This window comes from Rhinoraja longicauda, chromosome 23, assembly GCF_053455715.1.
Source record: "Rhinoraja longicauda isolate Sanriku21f chromosome 23, sRhiLon1.1, whole genome shotgun sequence".
Classification (NCBI taxonomy): Eukaryota; Metazoa; Chordata; class Chondrichthyes; order Rajiformes; family Arhynchobatidae; genus Rhinoraja; species Rhinoraja longicauda.
The window spans coordinates 16,928,380-16,953,802 of NC_135975.1; the positions used below are offsets into that span (position 1 = coordinate 16,928,380).

The following is a 25,423-nucleotide window of genomic DNA, read 5'->3' on the forward strand; positions in this document are numbered from 1 at the left end:
TCTCGACCTGAAACGTCACCCAGTCCTTATCTCCAGAGATGCTGCCTCCAGTATTTTGTGTCTGTCTTCGTGTTAAATTACATGCTTTTCACATTTTAGTTTTATTTTCAAGGAAATTAAATAGTACCATTAAAACAAGCAAATATGAAAGCAGCATTTAATTTGCTGAAAATGTTTTACGAGAACCTCAGAGGAAGTATCTGCATTCCACCAGAATGAAACACCTCAAAAGATATTCAAATATGAAGACCTTTGAATAACACTTCAAATGCCTTTGTGATCCATGATTTTATATTTAAACCTGCTGACGCTTTCTGCTTCAGATCTGATTAACAAAACTATACACCAATATGGTTAAACTCTCAGCTTATTCAAATCAACAGATTATGTGGCAGTTATTTTAACATGAGACACACTTGTAATACATTCAGATTCCAAATGCAAACATGCATCTCCACATTATTTTCACTCTTCCCCCATTTCCCTGACACTTTGAATCAAAACAAAATTGTTAAATTAGTTGTACCGGATATACACCAGGTGTTTGTCGTACAACTTACACCCACCTCCCCAAAAGGCATCAAGGTGCACTTTACATTTCCTAAGCATTCAAAAGCTAAATAAAAAACGAATTGAGCCCTTTACTTGTTAAGAAAATTGCACGGTTGGTTATACCTAAGTATTACCCACGCACAATTCCATTGCTCAGATGTAATTTGGAATTCTGACAAGGAAATTATAAATTACTTTCATTTCATTTTCTTTTCAGCACAATTGGCAATTGAGACGTTCAGATGGTAATGTTTTGCTGCTGAAGATGATACTAGATCTGCACATGTGAAGCAACAGCAGCCGAGCAAGCACCATCTAGGTAATGCTGATTCACAAAAAGTGCACATAATCTACATTGTTAAGGTTAATCTTGCTACAATACCTGAATGATTTGAAAACAGACATTTAACGGAGGTACAAATTCAGAATAAGGTAATCTACAAGATTCAGCAAATCTTGCAAACCAAACAAGATATCTTTTATCGCCGTCTAGAAATAAAATTGAATGTAGCATGATATAACTTATAAAAACACTTCGAAGTTTATGTTCCCAAGTCTGATGGATAAATTTGTCTTTAATCAGATTAATGTCTGCCATAAATTGGCATTTAACTGGCTGTTAGGAAAACTACAATCACTTGAAAAAAAGGCAAGAGGAGTAAAGCATTAAAAGTAGAAAATGTCATATTGTTGCATTACATGTTTTTAATTTCAAATGGCTCAGAAAGTTGAAGCAATTGTTGGATGGAAACAGGTATTCAATCTACCAGGCAACTGGAAATCTGCATATTTATCGAGGCCAATGATGCTCCCTCATTGGAAAATTGCCCAACAATATACTCAACCCGATTTGAATCTTGGAAAAATCAACCAAAGTAAGGGAAAATACCCAGACATTATAGGGCACTGCCTGCAAGGTGTCAATACCTTCAGAGATCTGGAGACTAAATCTAGGAAGTGGAGGGAGGGAGTGGGAAAGGGAAGAAGTCTACCCCTCTGTTTGAAATGCATTGCAAAATGGCAAATTTTCAGAGGGGTACCCAAAATAAATTGTGAATGCACGTAGGTTTTGAATGAGTGAATCATAAATAATTTTAAATACTTATTTTAATAGAATTCCACCACCTTTCAAAGTAAGAGTTAACAAATGTTTCTAAATTCTACTGGTTGCATTATCAATTTGTAAACCATACAGGTGCTACCTTATGGATAATACATAAAAATCTTAAAAGTTATGAGTTTTGTGCAGTTTCAGTTGTAATCACGATTGCCTCAGTGGCATCTCAACATGATTTTAAAGTAACCGTAGGTCTATTGATGTTCCATTAAATGAAATAGTAATATTGCAAAATTTCAAAATATGAATTTATAAATTTTCTACGTTCTTCCACACCTATCCCCAAACCGATAGGCTTAAAATACAGTGTGGATTAAGTTCAAGCCATTCACAGATATACTGCATTAAAATAGAGGCTTTTTTTACATAACATGGAATCAGTACATTTTATGATGTTTATTTCTTCCCACTCCCAGATGGTGTAGCTTTTCAGTGACGAGAACTCATCCATGTTACGAATCATGTCTGATACGGAATTCAAAGTGTAAATTAAACATGGGGAAAATACAAAGATTCCTGCATATTTTCCTTCAGCACTTCTCAAACGATAGAAGGTCTTCAAAATGTTTTCTTTCAGTTAGAATATTTGATTTGTATATTTATGGAGGTAAATCTGTACTAATGGCCTTGACAGCATCAGCTTAATGGTCCCTTTTCCCAAACGGTAGCAGCCGTAACCCACAAGTCCAATAACAGTTGTTTTAAGGGAAAACTTCAATACTTTAGTCGCCAAAGATGGCGGAGGAACACTGTAAAATAAAAATTGGTTTATTAGTTATTCAGGGAAGATGCAAAAACAAAACAAACGTATTTCATAATAAAGCCAATGTTGAAAATGTACCACAAATGTTCCACTTCCCAACCTTTACATTCCTTTGTTTATATTCTCTCTACTAACTGTCCCTGGTCACCCATCAAGCACACAACCATCTCAATTTATTCTCGTAACAATAGACAATAGGTGTAGGAGTAGGCCCTTTGAGCCAGCACCGCCATTCAATGTGATCATGGCTGATCATTACTCCTTCAATCAATACTCCTTTCCTGCCTTCTCCCCATACCCCCTGACTCCACTATCCTTAAGAGCTCTATCTAGCTCTAACTAGCTCTCTCTTGAATGCAACAACCCTGAACTTGCCCTTAGATATTCCATTTGTCTACGTGTTCCTCTCCTGCAGAGCCTGAAGAAAAGTCCGAACCCGAAACGTCACCTATCCATGCTCCCCAAAGATGCTGCCAGACCCGCTGAGTTACTTTAGCATTTTGTCATTTTTGTAAACCAGCATCTGCATTTCCATGTTTCTATATTTTAGTAAGTCAGAGCTTATTAATTTTTTTTAAATCGAAGCTCCATGGCATTAACAATTTGGATAGGTATTCCCAATACTAGTAATGATGAAACCACATACTGGTATTGAAGAAGCCCGGAACATTATTGTAATTCTATTCTGCAGAATGTTCTTTGGTTAGGCCTAACATGCCGTTATGATTATGTAGTTGCAGTTGACCTGCTGTGCTCTGGAACGTCCACTTTCAATCTTTAAATGCTTCCCTGATGAAGGAATCTACCATCATCATTTCAATCATTCCTCACTGCTGCTTCAGCCAAGCCTCTAAGTATTTTGTTAAGAGTGTCTCAAAACAAAACACTTATGAGTTTAAGGCCATCCTCCCTGGACCTTCCAGTTATCAGAACCCCTCTTAAATCTGAACCCTTCTTAAATCCATTGGTCTGACTACCACCTACACTGGAAACATTGGAAGCCTGGCTGCGGATGCTACTTGGAACCACCCTCTGGTTCCCAGATTGGTACGGCATGCTGCTGTTCAGCTCTGTGTGATAGTTTCAAATATTGGCAACTTCCCCGTAATATTTCATAATACAATCTGTTTTCCAGGAGGAACACTCCTCCTTTGGTCTTGATCCCCCACGGAGGGGAGTGGGGGGCGAGTGGGTGGAGGGTAGGAGGGGGGTGAGGGTTGGGGGAGGAGAGAGTGGGGGAGGAGAGGGGGGCTGGTGGGGAAGAGGGGGTGGGGAGGAGAGAATGGGGGGGGTGGGGGGAAGAGAGAGTGGGGGAAAGGGGGTGGTGGGGGGGTGGGGCAAGGAGAGGGTGGGGGTGGTGGAAGAGTGAGGGTGGGGAGGAGGGAAGTGTGGGGGTGGGGAGGAGGGAAGATTGGAGTGGGGGAGAGTGCGGGAAGAGGGGGGAATAGGGGTGGAGAGGGGGGAATGGGGATGGAGACAGGGCTGGGGGGAGTGGGGGCAGCGGAGGGGCAAGTGGGGGTGCATAGGGGGGATGGAGTGGGTCAGTGGGAGGATAAGGGGGATTGAGTGGGGGGTGGAGGGTGCTACACCAATATAGGAGAGGCTTTGGGTCCAGGGCTCCTCAGTCACACCCTCTCCCCTTCCCTGTCCCGCCTCTATATATAGAGAGAGAGATACTACTAAAACTCAGATCTTGTATATATAAATATATTTGTATGTATGTATATCTCTCTGAGAGACATGTGGACCTGCAGCCAAAACGATAAACCATAGCACCACAATTTTTGCGCCACCTTAATCACTTAATCACCACTCTCCTGGCGACTGTTAAAAACAAGTTTTATTTAAATTGATCCTATATTTTTAAAAGTTAGAGATTTTGAAGTTTAAAACTTTCATTTCTGAACACATTTTTTCAAAGTGCAGGCTTATGACGTCACCATAACGCACGCATGGCCTCTCCTCATGCGTGCGAATGAGTTGGGGGGGGTTGAGGGTGCTACACCAATACAGGAGAGGCTTTGGGTCCAGGGCTCACTCACTCACACTCTCTCCCCTTCCCTGCCCCCCCCACCTCTACGAGGAATGGGCCCAACTTGGTCTAGTACTCATTAAAGTTTTTTACTACATTTGAACTGCCCCAGAAGCTTTGGACGGCAACTCTGATAATTTAATTTGAAATATGAAAGGGGAACATTTGAAAATACCTGTCCTCGATACCAAGTTTTCCCTTGACCTCTCTTTTCCTCCACCATCCCCCCCCTCCCCCCACCCACATTAAAAGTCATTATAAATAGGGTGAAAATGATAACTACCCAGGTATAACATGCTGCACTTGCAGGTAATTCCTGTACAAGTACTATGTTCTTGGATTCAATCTAAATTTTGAGATTCCAGTTGTATGAATCTTTTCACCAAATGTTATATTTTGAATTAACAAGGAAATCTGTTCACAAATAACAGTATTTAGTCAATTCAAAATGTATGCAGACTTCTTCATAAACACATCAATTCCACTGTCTCTTATTAGAATAGTAATATTAACTCAAAACGGTTAAAAAGACAGATTTTACCTCATTATTTCTTGAATGTTTAATAGGCTATTCCAGTTCTTCTCAATTCCTGGCACATGACCCATTCCAACTACTCCCACCACAACAGAAGGCATTCGTTGGTTGGGCTCAGCTATGGTACAAACAGAAAAATAATTTAACAAATCTGAAAATGGTAATTGCGGTGTACTTCAGTCATCAACCTTTTAAGTACCTGGAAAATGTAAAACTTTAATTTCCATCCACAAGGTTGTCCAATAATGGCTTTTAAATGTTATTACTATATCACTTCCTCTGGCAGCTCATCCCCTATATATACAATTTACTACATTAAGATAGACACAAAATGCTGGAGTAACTCAGTGGGACAGGCAGCATCTCAGGGGAGAAGGAATGGGTGACGTTTCAGGTCGAGACCCATCTTCAGATGAGAGTCAGGGGAAAGGGAAACGATTACTCTGTGAAGTTGCCCCTCAGGTCCTATTAAATGTTTCCCCCCTCATCTTAAACCTGTGACCTCTAGTTCTCGACTCCCTCAACCTGGGAAAAAGGCTGTATGCATTCAGCCTATTTATGCCCCTCATGATTCTATACACAGCTAAGATCATCGCTCCGTCTCCCTCACTCCAATGAATAAAGTCCTAGCCTATAAATTACTGTTATATCCTGCCCTTCCATTTATTCTCTCCGAGCACAACTCAGTGAAAAGAACCTGCAACACAAAATGTAGCTTCTCTTGGTTACAATTAAGAGATCAAGACTTGGAGACCAAACCAAGAAGTATTTTTGTTCATACAGACTAGCAGCAAAAATTGTAATGCAGACTTGGCTCAAAGGGGGTGGGGGCACATATTTGACTACCAAACAAATTCCATCAGTAGATTAGAGAATAACAGAAGCTTATCCAGGCTAGTTTGTGTGCTTACATCCTAAAGCCAGAGGTAGTTCTAATGGCTTTGCAGCTTGCTTTAGCATATAGGCCAGGTAAACATCCCGTTCAGCAACAATGGTTCGATGAAGATCAGGAAACTCTCCGATCATTTCGGACATCATCTGCTCCAGAAGATCTTTCTGTTTGCACTTTTCTACGTCATCTTTACTGAAACAGATAAATCAAATACATTTTTTAAAAAACATTCAATGCTTAATTTTAGTTACATTTTGCTTCCTTCAGCAAATAATTTGAGAAAAACCGTATCCTGTCGGTTCAAAGCACTTAATGCAGAATGCACGTCGCAATGCGCCATATTTACATTTATAATAGATGTTAAACAGTTATGTCTCTAATACTGCAATGAACACGGGAAATTAAATACGGTGTGCACCATGGCGAGAAGCAACGAGCTATATTAACCAGGGGGTGGTAGTGGCTCCTTAAGTTTCAATTGGGTGTGCATAGATTGTGACAGAATCACGAGTAGGAAAAGCAGAGGGCATGGATTTTGGATTAAAAAGAGAGAAAAAAATTGATACTTTAATTGATAGATAAACAATGAGTAAAGATCTTTGTCTCCATATAAACCAAGCCTGCCCATAAGAGTCTGTTATTTAATAGTTCTAATGGAAATAAAGGGTTATTATCGAAGTATATAGGGACCTTTCAGATTCCAACAAAAAAAAATTCTAATTTGGGGAATTCATTGCCAAGAGGATTTGAAATATATTTGGGTATATTAGAGATTTGCCAGAATTATATCCGAAAAAAAGTTATGAGGAATAAATTTGTCTACATAAATTTCCAAGAGATTGGAATATTCGAGTGTGATTAAGTGTTTCAAACAATTTGATGCAAAAAAATGAAGCAGCTATGTCGTGCTTCATTTCAAAACGTGGCAAAAGTTATAAATTAGCAGTAACTCTAATGACACCAGGAATAATTTTTTCATGAAGTATCAATGGAGATTTTGGATCAATAAGATTTGTTAAGCCCCCTCCCACCTCGAATTCTGTCAGGAGTATCATGGGACAAGGACTATGGTCGGTAAATGTAGGCAAGGAATAAACTCACCCAGCAACTAAAAGGAATGGCATAAACGTTTGAGGGACTGAGTTTTGTAATGTGCTCCCAGATTTGTGTGTTTTATGATAGACAATAGACAATAGGTGCAGGAGTAGGCCATTCAGCCCTTCGAGCCAGCACCGCCATTCAATGCGATCATGGCTGATCACTCTCAATCAGTACCCCGTTCCTGCCTTCTCCCCATACCCCCTCACTCCGCTATCCTTAAGAGCTCTATCCAGCTCTCTCTTGAAAGCATCCAACGAACTGGCCTCCACTGCCTTCTGAGGCAGAGAATTCCACACCTTCACCACTCTCTGACTGAAAAAGTTCTTCCTCATCTCCGTTCTAAATGGCCTACCCCTTATTCTTAAACTGTGGCCCCTTGTTCTGGACTCCCCCAACATTGGGAACATGTTTTCTGCCTCTAATGTGTCCAATCCCCTAATTATCTTATATGTTTCAATAAGATCCCCCCCTCATCCTTCTATGATGGTGTTGTTCTCAATTCCAATAAACTGCCTAAGAATATATATTCAAAATTATTTCAGGCAGTTTGAATTATTTTTCATATAAATTGGCAGACGACTTAGCAGAGCAGCAATCAACTTTGGAAATATAAATGACGTAATTATGAAAACACGGCTGAAACTTGCAAAACCATGAATTATGACATACATATTCATACCTGATGGGATCAGACAAGAAACAGAGGCCCCAGGCTAATTTGACCTTCTGCCAGAGTGAAAGTGCAGCAATGGCCCTTTTAAAGGTGATAGGGATGGGCCTGTCCCCAAGGTGAAACTTACAGAAAGGCACTTTTCCAGCCTGAAACACACAAGTTTTTTAAATGTACGTTTCATAAGACGTTCAATGCACAGTGGAAAATTAAGGGATAAACAATCCATTCTTTAAAATGTAGATTTTGTTATGGTAAACGTTGTTGTAAAGCAATAAGCTATGGTTTAATGAGCCATTAAAACTAAAGCTGGCTCCGTCCTGGAGGCGGAGTTGGATTCATGGGAGATGCTCTACGAGGGGAGGATGCTCCTCAAACTGCATCTTGGACAATACAGCTCACCCCCCTCAATGACACACTGGTCAATCTGAGGAGTACCTCCAGCAACAGACTGATTCCAGTACAGAATGCCACAGGAGATACTTTTTTGCATGTGACTATCAATCTGTACAACTTCTCCCCCTTCAGTCGTGGGGTAGATTGAGACTGACTCCCCTCCACCCTCCCCGAAATCTTTACACATCCCCAATCCTTTCCACTCATCACTTTAATTTCAAATATCTTGTGTTATGAATGTTGGCAGATTAATTTCCCTCCTGGGATAAAGAAAGTTCTATCGTATCGTATCATTACACCTTATTCTATGAGCCAGAACATTTAACATTTTTGGCATAAGAAGGAACTGCAGATGCTGATTCAAAACGAAGATAGACACAGAAAGCTGGAGTAACTCAGCGGGCAGGCAGTTGGAGAGAAGGAAGGGGTGACGTTTCGGGTTGAGACCCTTCTTCAGAGTGGTGTCTGTTAATATTTTCTTTTTCATCCATGAGAATAGATCACAAAGTCTTATATCCTCGTAATCCATCTATTTGGCCTAGAAAACGCTGCAACAATACCCTCCAAATACAAGGAGAGGATCATTGACAAAAGTTTCCAGCTTTCCCCATTAAACAGCATAAAGGCATAATCCAGATTGCTACCAGATTTGCTTCCTTGATGATGAGATCAGATAACTTTAATATTACTGCAAACTCAGGCCACGGTATTTAAATGGCATCGCTGACCACAAAATAGACTGTCGTCACCTTCGAAAGGGATGAAATGGATGAGGAATACCCACCTCCTTGAAGGCTTCCCTGAATTCACCCCCTGGGGCCATGCCAAGCTGTTCTGTGATGTGAGCAGAGACCTTCAATAGCAGCATCTGCATCAATCCAGACATTACTCCATTCTATCAAAACAAGAACAGTTAAAAGTTTTTAAAAGGTACATAAAACTTTGCTAATCAATAGCTGTTTGCAGACAGTGATTATTACATTGAGAAGTTAAAACACAGTATTATTCCACACAATACAAAGGATATGTGGCCTGATCTATTGATTTATTTGGAAGAGGTTCAAAATCTCAGTCAGGCAAAAACTACTGGAGGAACTCGGAGGATCAAGCAGCATTTGTTTTGGGGGTGGAGGTGAGAATTGAGAGTTTTGGGTCAAGACCCTGCATATGGACAGTGGTAAAATTGCCACTATATAGATAAGCGAGGTGATGGGGGGGAAAGACAGGGGCCAGTAGGTGATAAGTGCACAGAAGGAGGGGTCAAGAATGGTGGAGAAGTTAGAGAAGGGGGAAGTCGCGGGTTAGGGGTTTGAAAATGGGCGTTGTGGGATTGGAATAGAAGTTGAGAGAAAGAGAACAAAAATGGGAGATGGAGGGTGAGAAGTGGTAAGGGTTACCCGAAATTGAATAAAATCAAGATTCAATGTTTAAAATCCCAGCTTTTTAAAGATATATGCCCTCGTGCCATTTTCAAATGTTGAAACCATTTGCAATTACATTCATGTTTGCAAATACAGATGAAATATTTCTAACCAGATCTATGATAATGTTCATATTGTCACGTAACTTTCTTGTACTGATGAGAGCCATTTGGTTTTAAATAACTGAACTGATGATCATTTGCACTGGAGAAGATTGACTGAGATATTAAAGATTCTTACTGATTCGAGGTATTAATAACCCAGATCTCAAAGTAATGAGTGGGGAGTGGATGGGACAGAGGTATGAAGAGGAGTTAAAAATGAATCAGTGTGGCAAAAATTACCATCAAGATGAAATAAGACCAGTAATTGAGAGATGGATTGACACCTAGGAAGAAATTGATGATTTGAGGGATACTGTGAATGAATAAGTTATTCTATTCTTTCTCGGAATCTATTCTCGTGTACCAAGGTGATCTTATCCAATCATGTTACTAAGGAGTTTTGCACAATCATTTAAAAGGGAAAAAAACATACAGAATAGTGGCAGAGTCCTCAATGAAGAATGCTGCATGGTTTACATGCAACATGGCACTAAAGTTTTTTAATGTCCAAGAGCGAAACAGATAGCTTAAGGCTATCAAAACGATGCTGTTCTTGCAAATAGTACTCAAATTCAGTCCCATTAACCAAATCTCTCCCTCATAAGCATATAACGAGTTATTTTCAAAAACACCCATTTGTCTCATGCTTTTTGTATGTAATCATTTTTTCTGTATGTTTTTCATTAGGTTTCATTTGACTAGATCTTGCTTCCATAAATCAGCACAGAACATCAAAATTAAGTATGCATACATCAAAAGTACAAAAACAGAGTTGACCTTAAATTCAGACTTAAATACAGAACCTGTTTTATAGCTTGCTGCAACTTGTCCAGATTGATTTCTCTGGCTTCCTTAAGTAATGTTTTTTCATCCATTTTGAGCATGGAGACTCTGTACTGACAGAGTTCTACAACCACTATATCTGGCTGCACTTCTTGAATAGTCTGGAAAAAAATACAAAATATTAAGCATGCCATCCTTCAAGAAACATTGATGCTACAGAAATATTACAAGATGGAATGTTGATACATTGAGGACAAATCAACTGGATTCAGCGAAATGCTGAAAGTGCAGAACTGCTGAACTTTTCTACACATGGACCAAAGGATCTAAAGTGGGTGGTATCATAGATAAAGATGCATATCAAAAATTACAGTAGGATCTTGATCAGCAGGGCAAGTGGACTGAGGAATGGCTCATGGAGTTTAATTTAGACAAGTGCAAGGACCTTCACAGTGAATGTTAATGGTAGGGCTCTGTGGAGTGTTTTAGAGCAGAGCAATCTAATACAGATACTTAGATCCCTGAAAGTGATGTCACAGGTTGAAAGGGGGTCAAGGCAGCTTTCAATACATTGGTCTTCATCAGTCAGGGTATTAAATATAAAAGTTGGGATATTATGTTATAATTGTACAACGTGGGCGAGGCCGCATTTTGAGTATTACGTTCAGTTTTGGTGTGACTATGCTATAGGAAAGATGTCATTCAGCTGGAAAGAGTGCCGTAAAGATTTATGCGGATGGTGCAGGATTCGAGGGCCTGAGCCGAAGGAAGAGAACGGGCAAACTAGGACTTTATTCCTTGGAGCACAATAGACTCCAGGTTGATCTTATTGAGGTGTATAAAATCATGAGGGGGATAGCAGGGGTAAATGCACCATCTTTCATCCAAGGTAGGGCAATCGAGATTCAGAGAACATAAGTTTAAGATGAGAGGGGACAGATTTAATAGGAACCCGAGGGGCAAACCTTTCCACACAGAGGCTACGATGGGTCTATGGAACAAACTGCCAGGTAAGTGGAGGAGGTAGTTGAGGCAGATACGATAACAACATTAAAAAGACATTTGGATAGGTGCATGAATAGGAAAGGTTTAGAGCAATTTTGTCCAAATGCAGGCAGGTGGGACTAGTGTAGATGGGGCTGCTTGGTTGGCGTGGACAAGTTGGATCAAAAGGCCTGTTTCCGTGCTGTATGACTATGACTCTAAAAAGAATGTTGCAAAAGGACGATGCTTTAACACCAAGTGCTATAAAAATTCCAATACAATTTTTATTGATATGCTATTCAAGTCAATATTTTTGTCCTCAATGCAGATTATTAGGCCTCCACTTTCATGCCAATTGTCTATGTTAATTTGTGCAAAATTACACCCAGAGTGGCATTTTTTCAGTTTTGTACAGCCTTGTTTGTCAACTCACATCAGACACCATTAAAGTTTGAACCTGTGCAACTAGTGTTTGTTATCTATCCAAGGACAATAGACAATAGGTGCAGGAGGAGGCCATTCGGCCCTTCGAGCCAGCGCCGCCATTCAATGTGATCATGGCTGATCATTCTCAATCAGTACCCCGTTCCTGCCTTCTCCCCATACCCCCTGACTCCGCTATCCTTAAGAGCTCTATCTAGCTCTTTCTTGAATGCATTCAGAGAATTGGCCTCCACTGCCTTCTGAGGCAGAGAATTCCACAGATTCACAACTCTCTGACTGAAAAAGTTTTTCCTCATCTCAGTTCTAAATGGCCTACCCCTTATTCTTAAACTGTGGCCCCTTGTTCTGGACTCCCCCAACATTGGGAACATGTTTCCTGCCTCTAACGTGTCCAACCCCTTAATAATCTTATACGTTTCGATAAGATCTCCTCTCATCCTTCTAAATTCCGGTGTATACAAGCCTAGTCGCTCCAGTCTTTCAACATATGACAGTCCCGCCAGATTACAGAGCAAAGTCAATGGAATACAAATGTTCAAAATGATTTGATTTATCCTATATTAGTATCATACACACATTAAGTTTCCAATTTTATGGAAACAAGTCTTTTGGCGATTCATATTGAGTGAACAATATATAGGACAATCAAGAGTGCGTTTTAATCATTGACAGGCTATTCAATTACATCAAAGTCTGTCAAAGGTTCCAATTTTGTCCCAAGCCAGGATCCATTTTCTGCGAGGACTCTTCCATCAGGTGAAAACCAAAACAATTTTCTTACTGAAATCATTTGTGAAGGATCAAAACTTGGCTGATCTTTCTCTCCTTCCTAGCCCCATTCTCCTGCCTTCTCCCCATAACCTCTGACACCCGTACTAATCAATAGTCTGTCTATCTCTGTCTTAAATATATCCACTGACTTTCCCCCGCAGCCTTCTGTGGCAAAGAATTCCACAGATTCACCACCGTCTGACTAAAGAAGACGGTAATGACATAGTAAATTTAAAAATAATATCCTGGTATGTCTACTTCATTTTTAGAGCAATGAATGCAAACAGGATACAAAATAGGTCAGAGTGTAGTACCGTTTAGGTCACAATGATTTCATGAACTGATTAGGCTATGTATCTGATAAACTGATTAAAATAACGTCATGAAATTATACGAGTTAAACAATGTACTGTATATTTCAACCAAATAAATACCCCAAAGTTGATTAAAAAGTTAAATACAAATAATACTCATACCAACTTGACACTTGCTTCTCACAATCAAAAATACACTTTTCTAAAACCAAGGTATATCACATCTCACAACAAAGATCACAAAGTCATTTCCAAAATATTCTGATTTTTGCAACTTGCACCCATACTTCACTATTATCTCCGAACTCGGTGTATTTCAAGTTTAATAAATTATTTATATCATACAAGCTTACTTCCAGGAACAGTTGCCAGCAAAGAATATGAAAACAAAATTTTGGCATGACTGAATTGAGAGGATAATACAAAATCAAAACTGCAGCACAGCTTTCGGAACAGGCCCATCAGCTCAAAATGTCTGTGCTGAACGTGATGCCAAGATGAACTAACTTCATCTGCTCACACATGATCCCTATCCCTCCATTTCCTACACACCATGTGCCTATCTAAAAGCCTCTTAAATGCCACAATAGTATGTGTCTCCACCACTACCCATGGCAGCACATTCCAGGCATCCAACACCTCTCAAAAATCTGTCCCACATTTCTCTTTTAATATTTGCCCTCTTATCCTAAGGCTATGCCGTCTATTCTTTGACATTTCAATGGGAAAAATGTTCTGACTGTCTTTCAATCTATGATTATTACTGTGATTATTCTCATTAAAATTGTTACATTAATAAACCACTGACCGAAAACTAAGTGAGAAATCCACGCTGAAGGGTGATGGAACCTTCTCTAACCTCCACAGCCCTCAATGCATAATACTGTCTTCTGAAATTAGTTTATGGCCTGAAGATTGATTTACATTAAATTATGCTTAAAAACATTTGGATCCTACGATGTTAATGCTTCAGTATTCCTGTACATAATTTAAACGTGAACACGTTTTCCGAAATTTATAATTTTTTTCACTTTTACCTTCACAACATCGTTTCTGCTATTCTCGCTAAAGTGGGCTGTGCCAACCAGGTACACCTTACAACCATCTTCTGTGCTGAGTTCAGTGACAGTGTCTGGTAGATTTGGCTTCCCTTGCCTTTTTCGCATCTTCATTTCCCACAAAAGTTTAAAAGCATCTTCATCTGCTGTAAGGAAATAAATATGTTACAACAATTCACATTAGCAAATGGAGCTAATTAGTTATGCCAATTAGCTCAATAATAACTTTAAAGGATTCTAATATTTTCCTTCCTCGAATAGAACAGAGAACAGTGCAGCACAAGAACAGGCTCCTTGGCCACGATATCTGTGACGAACATGATACCGAGACTTTCTTTTATCTACCTGCACATAACCATATCTCTCCATTGCCTACATTTCCATATGCCTATCCAAAATCCTCTTAAATGCTTCAATCACCAATCCTGGCAACGAATTCCACACATCTCCTTTAAATTTTACCCCTCACGCCTTAAAGCTATGCCCTCCTGTATTTCAGTTTTTCATCCTGGGAAAAAGGTTTTGACTGTTTACCATATTGATGCCCTTTATACACTAATTAAATAATCCACAAAGGTAGAATTTTTATTAATGGGAAAAAAAAGACAATAGACCATGGCTCATTGAACTTACTCACGGTTCATTGAGAACATGGCTGACATCAACTCTACACTCCTGCCTATCCTCAGAAACCTTTCACCTCCTTCCTTATCAAGAACCTATCATCTTCATCTTCAAAATATTCAGACACTACTTCCACACACTACAGGTTTTCTGAAGTCTCTCAATCCTCGGGAAAGAAAATACAATTTATATGTCTTAAATGGATTCCATTTTATTTTTAAACAATGATTCTTAATTTTCGATTTTCCCAGAAAAGGAAACACGCACTCCATACCCACCCTCAAGATTCGTTATAATGAAGCCACTTTTCCTAAACTCCAGAGAATACGTCTAGTCTATACAAACTTTCTGCATAAGACTACCTGCCCAATCCAAGTATGCCACGTAAACCTTCTTTGAACTGCTTCCAACAGATTTACATGCTGCCTTAAATCAGGAGACAAACACTGTGCAAACACAGACATAGTATTCCAACAGTCGTCTCGCCAATGCCCTGTTACTGAGGCATAACGTTCCTGCCTTTGTTGGATTCCATGGCAATTACTGAGAGCAATTTGTAAGCTTTACTGATAAATCATGTACTTGCACACACATCTTTTGCAAATCAAGCAATTGCAAATCCCACTGCAACCTCTTACCATCTAGATAATCTGCTTCTACGGTATATGAAGTATATGTTACATCTCATATTTTAAGCACTATTATTTAAGAATAATGGATTAACCTAAAGGGACAGTACAGTTTACAAGAGGCGACTGCAATAAAAACCTTCTGTGATATTACGTGCAATTACTTTCATTCTTATTTTTTTAATTATCAATAAATACAAAAGGCTTACACAGGTTTTGTGGAATATCTGACATATTGTGTGAATCATCGTCAAATACTGCTGATGGCGTTGGGCTTGCATCTGCCTAAGGATCAAAAAGTGATTTTTAAATTGTTTTAAGTTTCTAAGAGAACATAGCTTTCACTTGCATTAAACACAATAGACATTCTGACAAGAAAAAAAACAAACATTACATGGTTTAATATTTACAACAAATATTACTATTTAGTTTTTTCTTTCAATATTGGTAAGTTTTGAAGTCCGATTTCCTCAAATACACATTTATTTCCACCCGTACCAGGTAGATGGTACCTCATTATGTACCATCTACTGATATTACTATTAGCAAGCTTTGTAGTGAAGGATTAAATTAGACATTGTGAAAAGGGCAAAGGCGAGGTCTTGTGAGACAATTGTTGGAGGATCAAGCACTTAAGTTACCACATTTGATTCATATCACCCTCAAAGTCAAAATCCAGTGATTTATTTTGATGTGGGAAATTAGTAATGCCTTGTCGGGCACTATTATTGTTACACTATCAGATCTAAGCATGTTTTTCAAAATAAATTATACATCGGGGTAACATAATCAGGCACAATTTATAGCGATATTTTAAACAGCTTTTTTTTCACAGCAGCTTTGCTCTAGCTTGGGAGACATCTTGTTAAAATGCTCCCCTTCATTATCTGGTTTCTAATCCTTTGGAATTTTTCTACTTGGCTGCTCATCACAATAAATGCAAATGCACTCACACGACATCTACATTCTTTTCTGAGTCCAGACACATTCCAAAAAACTAGCTGGGAGACAACTCATTAATGAGCTTGCTGCATGATAAAACTTCTGAATAATTATGCCTTTCACTACAATGTTTTTCTGCAATTCTCTTATGTGCTTTATGTTCTTATCTGCACGCAAATATGCTGGCACACCTCTGTACTGATTCTTTGCATTTGATGATACTTTCAAAACTCCATACATTTAAAAAGATTGTCTGAACAAAAAGCTCAAAGTCTACAGAGGCACAAATTTAGCCAGAATTTATCCATACTGGCCTTACCGAGGCCATCCCAACACATGATTTACAGACAACCTGTACGTACGAGCACTCCCAAATTAAATTCAAACGAGAACCAATCTTGAAAATAAAAACCTGTTTACATGTAACCTCCCCATAGTAATCAGATAATGTCTCTTAAGAACACCGGCTGTCAGTTTCACTGGGCAAGGCCACTTAAGAGACTTCCATTGGAAATTGACAAACATTTGCTTCTACTGATACTTGTGCAATGATACTCTTAATACTTCAAGCCCACTGAACCCACGACCAGGCCTGCGACATCCAGATTTTGTACCATTTCAACAAGGCAGGGGAAGATGGTGATTTATTGTTCATGTTAATTGGCCCTCATCAACACCATTCATTAAAATGCTGTGGAGGCAGTTACAATATCAAGCAATTCTATGCATTTTCTGACTGACGGTTATACGTAAAAACAGAACCTGTCCATAATGAGGATAACAGGAATCAATAAATGCACAGTCACCTGAAATCAAGCACAGCCAATTTAAACTAAAAATTAACCTTTCCACCTAAAATTTATGTAAATACTATTAAAACAAAAGATGGAAGATAAATACATAAATGACTTACATCGTGCTGGTCTTCCTCCATCCCTGGATTACTCCTCAGTCACACAATAGCAATCTGCTGGACAGACAAGAACAATTAATGTATAATCAGCTGAACACTGTGGTAATGTGGAGGAACGTCTCAATTTGAGCATTGCAAAATTGCAATAATAAGTGATAAGGGGGGGGGGGGGGGAGGAATTAAAATATATTAAAAATTCGTATGATTGAGTCTTATGAACTAAGATGCATAGTGAAAACAAGCATTTTCTTTTCTCAACATTATACTTGTGGACGTGGCGCAAATTAAACAGTGAGAATGCAACAAAAAAAAAAACATTCTCACTTTGTGCTGGAATAGCTCAGTGGGCCAGGCAGCATAAGACTGAGGAGCAGAACTAGGCCATTCGGCCCATTGAGTCTACTTCACCATACAATCAGAGCAAATCTATTTTTTCCTTCTCAACTCCATTCTCCTGCCTTCTCCCCAGAACCTTTGATAAGGCCATAGACATTGGGTGATTTCTGGAGGATATGGATAGGTGACGTTTTGGGTCAGGACTCTTCTTCAGACTACAATCTACTATCAAATGCCGAGATACTTGAAATGTTATTGTCGTAAACCAGTATTGCAATTCTTTGTGTCACTATGTGAGAATACAGTTTAAGGAAATTGATGCATTCACACAACAGTGAATTTATCCAACCCAAACACACATAGAGAGTTGAATTGAGTTTAGAAATTGTACCTCTCAGTTCAGTACACAAAGCAGCATTCAGTGTGGACCTTTCATTTCAGAGGCCATTTGACAATCAACTATTATCTGGTAATCATAACCACAAAATTACCAATCACCACTATGTCAATTCCTAATTTACTGAATTTAAACGCCACATTTGCCAGCAAGGGATTCCAACTCATACCCCAAGCCTCTAGATCACCTATCCATTTTCTCCAAATCTACTGCCTGACTTGCTGAGTAATTGGATTGTTAGTCCAAGACTCTAGATCACATGCCCATATTCTCCAGATATGCTGCCTGACCTGCTGAGTTACTCCAGCACTTGGTGTCTACTTCTAGATCGTAATCCAGTAATTTAATCACTCCACCATTATGGCACTGCCAATTATGGAGCTAATCCAAAATAAGATTTCTGTACATAAAAAGCACAAAAACAGATAGAGGCATATAGTGATACAGTGTGGAAACAGGCCCTTCGGCCCAACTTGACCACACCAGCCAACGTCCCAGTTACACTAGTCCCACCTGCCAGCATTTGGTCCCTATCCCTCCAAATTTGTCCTATCCAGGTACCTATCTAACTATTTCTTAAATGCTGGGATAGTTCCTGCCTCAACTACCTCCTCTGGCAGCTTGTTCCATACATCCACCACCCTTTGTGTGAAAAAGTTACCCCTCAGATTCCTATTAAATCTTTTCCCCTTCATCTTATACCTATGTCCTCTGGTCCTCAATTAAACTACTCTGGGCAAGAGACTCTGTGCGTCCACCCGATCTATTCCTCTCATGATCTTATACACCTCTGTAAGATCACCCCTCATCCTCCTGCGCTCCAAGGAATAGAGTCCCAGCCTACTTATCCTCTGCCCATTGTTCAGACCCTCTAGTCCTGGCAACATCCTCGTAAGTCTTCTCTGTACCCTTTCCAGCTTGACAACATGGACGGAGAAGGGAAAGCAATGACCATTACATACAGCCTGCCGTCAGGCCTCTAATCCGCAAGTTAAATATTTCAGGCCATAGAACTTTTAAGAGCAATAGAACGTTCGGAAAAAAATGTGTTTTGATAAATGGCAATTGGACAAGGATGATTAAATAGTGTAAACTGGATAAAGATTCAGTTCAGTTTATTGTCACGTGTACCGAGGTACAGTGAAAAGCTTTTGTTGCATGCTATCCAGTCAGCCGAAATACAATATATGATTACAAGTGAGCCATTTATAGTGTATAGAAATGTTGCTGTAGGAGGAGAGATTTAAGTGTGGAGCGATTGTACTATGTGATTGTAGATCTACTTCTGTGGCTAGCATGCAAATAGTCGCCTGGGTTGGGCGCCAGCTTCAGAAAAAGCAAGAGGCATGAGCCTCTGACAAACATTATGCGATGCATGACAATCCATGGGATTGGCGACAGAGAACCTTGGAGCAAAAACAAGTTGCAATTAATTAATTTTTCAACATTTTTTATACGAGTTTTGGAACAGGGAAACAAATCCTATTAGAATTGCACATTGAACGAAAAACAGAGGCAAATATTTGCAAATGAAGCATTTCAATGGGGTGGAGGAGTAAAAGATTTTAAAGAAAACCATTCATTTTGATCTAATCCTGGAGGAACAGAATTGAAAAGTTGATAATCTGTCAATAATGTATTGAACCACATCACATTTTACACAAAGAAAAATAATTCATGGATAATACCAGAATCACACAGATATATCAAATCAGCAAAGGTTGAAAGATTGGGGTTTCAATTCTCTTGAAAAACAATCGAAGGCTGGGAAGCAATCTAAAGAGATCTAAAGTTATGATTGGTTTTGATACAGGTGTGTTTTATACCGCAGGGGAAAAGGCAAAAAAATGGCAGTGATAATGCAAGAGTAATTGGATGGAGACATGTATCATGGTAATTAGAAACGTTCACCAATAGAGTGATGGGAATGTGAAATCCCTATTAAAAGCCGTTAATAGGTTGGGGAGGATTAGAGGAAAGAGATGATTGTTGTCTTCATTTTTCCTTCTGCTCTGCTATTTAGAACACACTGGTTTCTCCCTCAATGAAAGCTCATCAAACCAAAGTGATGACTCTTTCTCTTTCTGCAAATAGTACCAGCGGAGTATTTCCAACATTTTCTGCTTTTATTTCCAGTTTCTAGCACCTGCACAATTTTACATCTTGAGGAGCTAACAGCCGCACTATGGTTTCTCTTTTCATTGGCCAACTTATTGGTTGTGAGATTCCTCATATTCCTTCTAGTCAGATGACACTCCTTTGACAGAAGGGTAATGCAAACCTCTTTTGTGCAAGTAAATGAAATTTCCACTGCACTTTTAATGCCAATGGAGAGCAGATCCAAAGAATTCCATTGCTGCTATGATGCCAAAGAATTATTATTAAAAAGGTAAACCACAGACAAACTCCTTCTGGTTCAGGAGCATGTCCCGAGGCAGTGGAACAGCATGCAGTCTGGTTGTTTGGAGAATTTATCAAAGTAATGAATTATTCGGTCCTCTGAAAGATGCCAAATACAAGCACATGTTTTTTGCTCCAGACTTTTAAATCTCAAGTTGCCAAACTCATTAATTATGATTTCTCAATTAAAATTACCACGCAGGAACAAATTAACCTTTCCAGAACACTGCACAATCAAGTGCCATTAGTTGAAACAAGATCTTTTATAAACAGCACTAGAATTCAAGGGATCTGATGCAGAAAAAGAGATTCAAACATTTCCTGCAGGATTCATGGTATGTAACTTTTTACATATTTTCTAAAGTAGAGTTGGTGGGTGGAGGGAGAGTGGTAAGGCAGCTGTTAGTTCATTGGTGAGGATAAGGCTCTTAAATACATTTAAGAATAAATGTATGCTACAACGGTTTGCAAACGTATAGTTTTAAACATTTTAAAACATTAATTTCAGTCACAATAATATTCAACAGAAGGTGATGCAAAGCAATACTTACTACACCTAGCACATGCAAATTTCTCCAGGTGCCGTAAAGATGCCACCGAAACAAGTGGATACTGATAGTGGCAGACGTGGTGAAGCCTCATCACCATCGGTATTATTCTGCAAATAAGAAAATTCAATACAATTTCTGGCGGAATCCCATCTGCGGTTTTATGATCAATCAAACCACACAGCTTTGAAAGGCCCAAGACAGTTCTGAATAAACATGTACTCATTTATTGAACTATTCTTTCTGGATAACAATGTATTTTTCCCATTTTCTAACAAACAAAGTAAATGAGTCACTCTGGCACCACGTGCTAGTGAGAGTAGGAATAGAAGGATGGTACAGATGAATGCCTGGCTGAGAAGCTGGCGCTCAGGGATTCCGAGATAGAATCTATATGCATTTGGAAAGTCAAGGACTGATTAAATATAGCCGGCATAGCTTTCTATGTGGCAAATCATGTTTCACCAAATTGATGAAGGATTTTGTAGAGGTGACCAAAACGATTAATGAGGACAATGCAGTCAAAATCTACATTTAGAGAAATGTAAATGCCTCCAAACATTTAGAGACATGTTTTGTCTCTGGTCTCTGTTTAGTCTTTAGCAAGGCCTTTGACAAGGCACTGCATGGTAGGCTGGTCTGGAAGGTTAGATTACACGAGATACAGGCTGAGCTAGCCAATTGGACATAAGTTTTGAAGGCAAGAAATAGGATGGTGGTTGAGGGCTTTTGTTCCAAGCTAGAGGCCTGACAGGTAATGTGCTACAAGGGTCTACTGGTGATTTTTATTTATATTAGCAATTTGGATGTGAATGTAAAAGGCATGGCAAGAGTATTGCATTTTGGTGAAACAAGTGAGGGCAGGACTTGCACAGTAAATAGTAGGGTCTTGGGGAATGAGAGTCAAAGGGGTACAGGTATATAGTTCAATGAAGATGGCAATACAGGTGAACAGGGTGATGAAGGTAGCATTTGGCATGCTAGCTTCCATATCATCAGGGTAGTGAGTGAGGGTGGTGGGATGCGACGCTACACAAGATGCTGGAAAGACCACATTAGGCGTAGTGACAGTTCTTGTCGTCCTGTTATAGGAAGGGTGCAAAAGTAAAAAGGGATGTTACTGCGTCTATTGGGTTCGATCTATAAGGAGAGACTGGTTCTTTTTTCCCTGAAGCGCAGGACGCTGAGGGATGACATTATAGAAGTATATAAAACCGTGAGGGGCTTGGATAAGGTGAACAGCCACAGTCTTTACCTCAGGACAGGAGAGTGGAAAATTGGAGAGCACAGGTTTCAGACACGAGGGGAAAGCATTTTAAAAAAAAGATGGGGTGGCAAGTTTATTCCAAAGAGACCCGAGGGGCGCCTTTTTCCATATAGATGGTTGAGAGAACATGGAACAAGCTGTCTGAGGATGTGGTAGAGGATGGTACAATTACAACTTTGAAACGACACTTAGACATGTACATGAATAAGAAGGGTTTGTTTGGATAATGGCCAGGCATAAGCAAGTAAGACTAGGTTGGTTCGGCAACTTGATCTGCATGGACAAGTTGGGGCAAAGGGCCTATTTATTCTATGACCATCTCAAAAGTAGTTTCCATGAAAGTACACTCAAGTAAACATCCATAATATTTGTCTCCAATCATTTTGGCCTGCTCAGATAGACACAAAAAGCTGGAGTAACAGCTGTTAAGACAGCTTCACTGGAGAAAAGGAATAGGTGACGTTTCGGGTCAAGACCCTTCTTCAAACTTTCATTTCGCTTTCCCCCGATTCTCAGTCTGAAGATGGGGCTCGACCCGAAACTTCACCTATTTATTTTCTCCAGAGACACTGTCTGACCCGCTGAGTTATTCCAGCTTTTTTGTGTCTATCTTTGGTTTAATCCAGCATCTACAGTTCCTTCCTACACATTCTGACCATTTAGTTCTTTTACATTTCCATGTTTATACATTCCAGTCCAAACATGGAGAAAGGAAAATTAAACTCATAACAGCTGGAACTCAGGCTCATCCTTTATACAGAACAGAGTGCAACAAAACAATCCCTCAGTCCGAGTTTGGTTTCCCCACTAAGTGAATAATTCTATTCAATCCACGACAGTCTCTCCCAGAGTTTCCACGTTTGTCATTTTGATTCGCTATTGCATTTTCACTCTGATCTTTCTTCCTTTGGCTTCTCTCACTGTTCCAATGAAAGCCAATGCAAGCTTGAGCATGTTTCTCATCTTTCAAAGATCATGATACAATCTTCAGGATTCAACACCAAATTCAACAATTTCAAATAATCAACCTTGCTGATGAAAGATCATCGAGTTTTGTAACATCAATCCATTTTTTTTTCTCTCACACACCAATACACTGTGTTGTTCAGTCTGTCTCAATTGCTATGCTATACTAAATACTTGTCTGAAGGGTCTAGACCCGAAATGTCACCCATTCCTTCTCCCCTGAGATGTGACCTGTTCTGCTGAGTTACTCCAGCATTTTGTCTATCTTTGGTGTAAACTAGCATCTACAGTTCCTTCCTACACACTAAATATTTCCAGTTTAAAAAAAATTAGTTCACTTAAAATTTGAGACTGTCAGACTGGTAATTATCTTTGGTTGACAGAGCAGGAGGAATACTGTGGGAAAAAACTTTTCACAGAAACCTGTCTGATTAAATCCCAATTATTTGAGATTAAAGTATGTTCCCAAACTCTGATGAAAGATTCTTACCCAGAAACATTAACTGTATTGTTCTCTCTAAAAGGTGTAGCCTGACCCAAATACTTCCAACATTGTGTTTTATTTCACATTGCCACCATCTGCAGTTTTAGTGCTTTTATTGCTCCCATTTCTGCTTATAAATGTACCATATTAAATTCATCAAATTCAAGCTCATTAATCTATTACTTAGGACCTAGTGTGTATTCTTTTAGATTAATTTAACAATATCACTTTATGCTCTTGGAACGGGCAATTTCAAATTAAATACTTATTGCAGAAATTTGTTGTAATTGTGGATGCTCCTAAAAAGGTAGAACTTAACATTGTGCAAATCAATCATGACGCAAGAGGAATATGATAAAGGAGACCAAAACATTTGTAAGGAAGCTGACAACATACAAAAGTCAAAATTTATGTTTGCAATTATAGAAACTAGAACATACTATACTTAAATAGAAAATGTAATATCTACATTTAAATAAACATTCTAAGCAGCTGTTTGAAACAGTTATGTCCTGGTGAGAGTGAGTGACTAAACATAGTTGACGCATTGTCACTTTTCGCCTCATTCAGTTTGTTTGGTGTCGATGGGACAACAAGATCATTAAAAGTTTGTCGTTACAATTTAAAATATTGCACATATAAATATCAACACATTATCACCATGTGAAATTTCTCAATGTTTTTTTTTAAATGTACAAAGTTTTACAAATACATCACCAGACAATCAACCAATAATTACGTATCGCCGGAAATCAATGAAATAAAACTTTTTTTGTCAGTTTCACAAGAAATTCGTTGAAGTTTATACTTGGATCAAAACTGCTGCCGCTGCCGCCCACCGTATGGTTAAAATAAAACGCTCTTCGCACACTTGAGAAACATTGATTACCTCCCATATCGATCCCACCGCAAGACCAGGGCACCGTAAATTATTATTATTAGTTGTGGGATAAATCACAGAAGACCGTGGACATTTGCAGACGCCTGGAGACTTTGAAGAGACGGCGAGTCACAAAGAAAGTGCCACTGGAATTGAGGGAGCGCTCTGCCAGAAGCTCCGTGGCTCCGCAACGCGGGGCGCGCTGGGAGATGGAGTCCCGCGCATGGGCGTTTCACCCGCGACCAGAGGCCGACCGTGAGCAGGCGGAACTACAACACCCAACGGCCCCCGGTCATGCGCAGACGTGCCCCTCGCCTCTTCCCCCCCCCCCCCCCCCCCCCCAGGGCGGACGCCAGGCCTCGGGCTCCGCGGCCACGCGCTTACACATCGCCAGCGGCGGCGGTGACGAGCCCGCGGAAACGCTGGCGGGGACCCACCTCTGACGATGTTCCTCAATGGATTCACTGATGGAGGGGCGGCGGCGGCGAGGCCCCGCGCATGGCAGCAGCAGGACCGCGACCCCGCTCCTGTATGACGTCACTCCCGGGGAAAGTTGCTCGCTGCTGCTGTTGCAAATGTGTGCAGGAAGCAACTGCACTAGATGCTGCTTTACACCCAAGATAGACACAAAATCCTGTTTCTTGTTTTCTACTGCACAACCGCCAACAGCTGCCTGGTCTATCGCGAGCGTGGGTTTCGCTCACGTGGGTGCTGGTTGCAAAAAGGTTATTTAGATTTTTATGTGGGCAGGTTTGGTGAGAAGATTTGGTGAGATCACTGTAGAGAAGTCTGAAGAAGGGTCTCGACCCGAAACGTCACCCATTCCTTCTCTCCAGAGATGCTGCCTGTCCCGCTGAGTTACTCCAGTGTCTACCTCCCATTCCTTCTATCTAGAGAGAGACAATAGACAATAGGTGCAGGAGTAGGCCATTCAGCCCTTCGAGCCAGCACCGCCATTCAATGCGATCATGGCTGATCACTCTCAATCAGTACCCCGTTCCTGCCTTCTCCCCATACCCCCTCACTCCGCTATCCTTAAGAGCTCTATCCAGCTCTCTCTTGAAAGCATCCAACGAACTGGCCTCCACTGCCTTCTGAGG

The 25,423-nt window shown here is 39.9% G+C and overlaps 1 protein-coding gene across 5 annotated transcripts; it reads right to left on the bottom strand.

The window, feature by feature from the left end:
- Nucleotides 1-24,949, bottom strand: trabd (TraB domain containing). Of its 5 annotated transcripts, none has more exons than XM_078419776.1 (11): nt 24,761-24,949; nt 20,730-20,836; nt 17,046-17,102; nt 15,400-15,475; nt 13,917-14,083; nt 10,387-10,527; nt 8,843-8,953; nt 7,672-7,811; nt 5,911-6,083; nt 5,006-5,117; nt 1-2,418 (listed from the first exon to the last, which is right to left on the bottom strand). In XM_078419776.1, the coding sequence occupies exons 3-11, from the start codon at nt 17,064-17,066 to the stop codon at nt 2,247-2,249; spliced, it is 1,113 nt and encodes a 370-aa protein (XP_078275902.1). In that variant the 5' UTR covers nt 17,067-17,102; nt 20,730-20,836; nt 24,761-24,949; the 3' UTR covers nt 1-2,246. The 5 variants fall into 5 exon arrangements, with proteins under 5 accessions (XP_078275902.1, XP_078275900.1, XP_078275903.1 ...); XM_078419774.1 differs by having other exon boundaries at nt 17,046-17,099; nt 24,761-24,948; XM_078419777.1 differs by lacking the exon at nt 24,761-24,949 and adding an exon at nt 24,333-24,514 and having other exon boundaries at nt 13,917-14,080; nt 17,046-17,099.
- Between the last annotated feature and the right edge of the window lie 474 nt (nt 24,950-25,423).